The following is a 4,216-nucleotide window of genomic DNA, read 5'->3' on the forward strand; positions in this document are numbered from 1 at the left end:
GCAGGGGGGGGGGCCCTCCGGTCGGGTGAGGCGAGCCACGGAGAAGAAACAGGAAACCAGAAAATGCTTCCTGGTGACACGAGGGCGGTTTCGGGGAAGCGAGTCAGGACAGGCGGTTTGTGCAGGACAGACACACAGACAGCCTCAGAGACGCACGAGGGTCCTGCTCAGGGCCAGGTGTCATGAGAGCAAGGGAGCCGGCGCTGGCCACTGGCGCCATGGAAACGCAACGCCACCTCCTCAGGGCCGGGACGGGGTCCTCACCGGACTTCTTTGAGGAAGGACTGCTCGGTTTCGAACTGCTGCAGCGACAGCACCTTGATGCTGAGGGCCCCGCCGCACCCCAGAACTTCACAGTCCTGGCTGGTCAGCAGTCTGGAGAACGTGGTGATCTGTAAGGCAGGTGGACGCGAGGGTCACTGGCCAGGACATGGGGGCAGGTCTGGTCCTGGGGACGGGAGGCCTTCCAGCCTAAGTGCTCCACCAGCACAAGCCCGGGAACTCAGACGGACAAGGCACCACGTGAGGCTGCACCGTGGTCCACAGAGCCAATGTGGCCCTCAGAGCCGCTGTGGCCCGCAGAGCCCATGTGGCCCACAAAGCCCCCGAGGCCCGTAGAGCCAATGTGGCCCGCAGTGGCCCGCAGAGCCGCCGTGGCCTGCAGAGCCCCCGAGGCCCGCAGAGCCCCCAAGGCCCACAGAGCCACCGTGGCCTGTAGAGCCGCTGTGGCCCACAAAGCCCCTGAGGCCCGCAGAGCCAATGTGGCCCACAAAGCCCCCAAGGCCCGTAGAGCCAATGTGGCCCGCAGAACCGCTGTGGCCCACAGAGCCCCAGAGGCCCGCAGAGCCAACGTGGCCCACAAAGCCCCCAAGGTCCATAAAGTCCATGTGGCCCGCAGAGCCGCCAGGGCCCGCAGAGCCGTCATGGCCTGCAGAGCCGTCGTGGCCCGTAGAGCCAACATGGTCTGCAGAGCCAACGTGGCCTGCAGAGCCGCTGTGGTCCACAAAGCCCCTGAGGCCCACAGAGCCAATGTGGCCCACAAAGCCCCCAAGGCCCGTAGAGCCAATGTGGCCCGCAGAACCGCTGTGGCCCACAGAGCCCCGGAGGCCCGCAGAGCCAACGTGGCCCACAAAGCCCCCAAGGTCCATAAAGTCCATGTGGCCCGCAGAGCCGCCAGGGCCCGCAGAGCCGTCATGGCCTGCAGAGCCGTCGTGGCCCGTAGAGCCAACATGGTCTGCAGAGCCAACGTGGCCTGCAGAGCCGCTGTGGTCCACAAAGCCCCTGAGGCCCACAGAGCCAATGTGGCCCACAAAGCCCCCAAGGCCCGTAGAGCCAATGTGGCCCGCAGAACCGCTGTGGCCCACAGATTCGCCAGGGCCCGCAGAGCCGTCATGGCCTGCAGAGCCGTCGTGGCCCGTAGAGCCAACATGGTCTGCAGAGCCAACGTGGCCTGCAGAGCCGATGCGACCGGAAGGACAAAGAAGGCTTGCCTGCCCCAGAGGTGCTCACGAGTCTCCCTTCTCAGCACCACAGGGCTCAGCACAAATGTCCTCCTGTCTGTCACCCGGCTGGCGCTAGCAGGGGAGCGAGCCCCGGACGGCCTCCTTCCCGCAGCCCAGGCCACCTTGGTGCAAACCAGAGCCTCCGACAGCTCAGGCCCCAGCCTATCGAGGCCTGGCTCGCTGCTTAGCTCAGATTCGCCAAAACGTGTCCCGCATGGGGCCAGATGGGCTCAGGGGGAAAGCGACTAGACCCGCATGGGAAGGTCCTGGGTTCACGTCCCACAGCCTCCCTGGACATGCTGGAGCACAGACATGCCATGACTTCAGTCAGCTGAGGCTAGGGGATCATGGAGGAAGGAGTCTCTTAGGGACATTTTTCTGTCCCATCAGAGAAAAATTTAAAACCCACGTATCCCACACGGACTTCATCATCAGCTCTGCTGTTGGCAGGAATCGTTATTAAGTAGTGTTAACATTAATAGGTGTTACCAGCTGATACCACTGCCAATCCTGGCTCCCCAAACCTCCGGTCACCAAGGAGGATGTGGGGACAGCCTGGACCTGGCTGAGCCATCTCAGCCCCTGGCTGGGTCCTGGGCCCCCTGCTGCCCCTGCTCAGGAGCAGCCACGCCACCCAGTGCCACTGACTGGGCCTGCGGGTAGTCACGGCTGCACCTCGGGCCCAGGTCTCAGCCCGCAAAGCCTTGACCCTGACACTCCTGCCGCGTAGGCCCTCCACCCTGACCCGTGTTCTCGGGGTCTGCACACACTGTGCTAGGACGCCAATGGCATCTTCCACCTGTCTGTCCCCGGTTCCGGCGTGCTGAGGACGAGAACTGTGTGGACCTGGGGCCCTGCACTCGGTACTCTAATGAACTCCTTCATCGGCGGAAGCGCTTGCTAGGTTGGGTCCGTCAGCAGAACTCTGCGGAGACAGCCTCGAACTCTGGCCAAACTGAACTTGCATCGATCCTAGGTCCCTCACCGAGTCTCAGCATGCTGCCGCCATCGCACGAGTCCTAACCCTGGGGCCCAGGGCTGGGAGCAAGGGAGGAGGACAGACTGAGGACGGGACTCACCTCTGTGAAGACAGCGCGGTGGCCTGGGGCCGCCCCGCGGAGGTGGGCCTGCAGGAAGTCCGCGAAGGAGCTGTGCTGCTGCTTGTAGAAGTACTCGCGGGCCAGCGCCTGTGCGGCAAAGGCGCCCAGGGCAGAGTTGCGCAGCCGCACCACGGCGTCCGGCGTGGCGCAGTCCAGCAGGATCAGCTGGGCCTCCTCGAGCACCCTCTGGTAGAGCTCCTCGGTCACATCCCGGAGGCCCTGCCGCTCCGTGACCTGCAGCACCACCGAGGCGCAGGTGTCGGAGGGGTAGGCGCGGAAGAAGGCTACCTGGGCGTGGCCAGGACCTGCCTGGCTCGCACGTCCACGAACTTCTCCACCCAGACTCCGAGCTCTTCCGCGACGTTCTTCTGCCACGTGGCCAGCACGGTGTGGATGTCCAGGTAGTGCTTCTCCAGCCGGTTCACGAGGGGGATGGGGAAGTGTCTGTACACCACCTCCTTCTCCTCGATGACGATCAGGCGGAAGTCGGGGTGCACGCGGCATTTGACACGGTGGGTCCCCAGCCCGAGGTCCACGTACTGCTGGCCCCCGAGGTAGACGTAGTACTGGTTGAGCGCATCGTACAGGCTCTCGTAGAGGCTCTGCAGGTTCAGCACTCGTAGAGGCTCTGCATGTTCAGCAGCACCACCGTCTTGCCGGCCTCCATGCAGATCTTCACGCGGTTGATGTTTCTGCAGATCTGCGTGTACTCCTGGTCCCTGGGAAAACTGGAACCGAAAATGACCTCGGGCTGCTGGCCTCCCCTGAAGAACGCCTGCTGCAGGATCTGCAGGGCCACATAGTTCTTGGTCAGCACGAGCAGGTAGCGGGACTCGGTGTCCTCCAGCTCACCGCCAGCCCCACTCGGAGGACCCAAGCTGATGTTCTGCTGGATGAGCTGGAGGGTGCTGACCTCCTCCAAGCACCTGGCCTCGGGTAAACTGGCCGTGAAAATGTCCAGGGCCTGGATGTCGTCCTTGCCGCTGAAGTTCCGAAGGACGGCCTCTGCAATGTCCTGCGGGGAAGGCTTTCTGTTGGCAGCCTTGGCCCTGGCGAAGACCATCTTGATGAGGCTGTAGTAGTCCCGAAGCCCAAAGAACTCCTTGTCCTGGAGCCGGCACACGGTCTCGTAGGCTTTGGCAAAGGCCCCGAAGTAGCCTTGGACTCTGTCCTTCACGAGGCTGTCGGAGGAGCAGATGCCCCTGGCGCTCTCTATGAGCTCCTGCTTGCTGGGGCTGCCCCGCGACACGAAGATGCCCCGGTTCATCTTGGCGGGGTCGAGGGCCCAGTTGGAGATGCCTACGAAGCCGACTTTCTTGTGGGGGGCGGGGTCGTCCTCGATGCAGCCGTCCTCCAGCAGCGGGTGCAGAGCCTTCAGGGGCATCTTGGGCGAGTCTTCTGCCAGTCCGACCTCGTCCAGCACCACCACGGAGACGTACTGCTGCAGGTCCTTCCCCTGCTGGAAGCGGGCGCACTGCCTGAAGGTGCCGATGATGCCCTGGGGGGTGGAGTGTGGGCTGCACTGGAACGACACCAGGTGCACCTGCTTCAAGCTCCGGAAGAGACTGGAGTGGGCGGCCTGTCCCTGCATGGCCTCTGCCACAATGGTCTTGG

General features: G+C 63.9%; 1 protein-coding gene across 1 annotated transcript in view; it reads right to left on the minus strand.

Moving 5' to 3' along the window:
- The window catches only part of RNF213 (ring finger protein 213), a 98,788-nt gene that overhangs the window by 53,637 nt on the left and 40,935 nt on the right, over positions 1 to 4,216 (minus strand). Inside the window, 4 exon segments of the mRNA XM_027770744.1 lie at positions 265 to 392; positions 2,582 to 2,898; positions 2,901 to 3,216; positions 3,219 to 4,216. The exon segment at positions 3,219 to 4,216 is cut by the window's right edge and continues 30 nt beyond it. Of these exon segments, the coding sequence (XP_027626545.1) occupies positions 265 to 392; positions 2,582 to 2,898; positions 2,901 to 3,216; positions 3,219 to 4,216 (1,759 nt within the window).

This window comes from Tupaia chinensis, unplaced genomic scaffold, assembly GCF_000334495.1.
Source record: "Tupaia chinensis unplaced genomic scaffold, TupChi_1.0 Scaffold000159_1, whole genome shotgun sequence".
In the NCBI taxonomy this organism is placed as follows: Eukaryota; Metazoa; Chordata; class Mammalia; order Scandentia; family Tupaiidae; genus Tupaia; species Tupaia belangeri.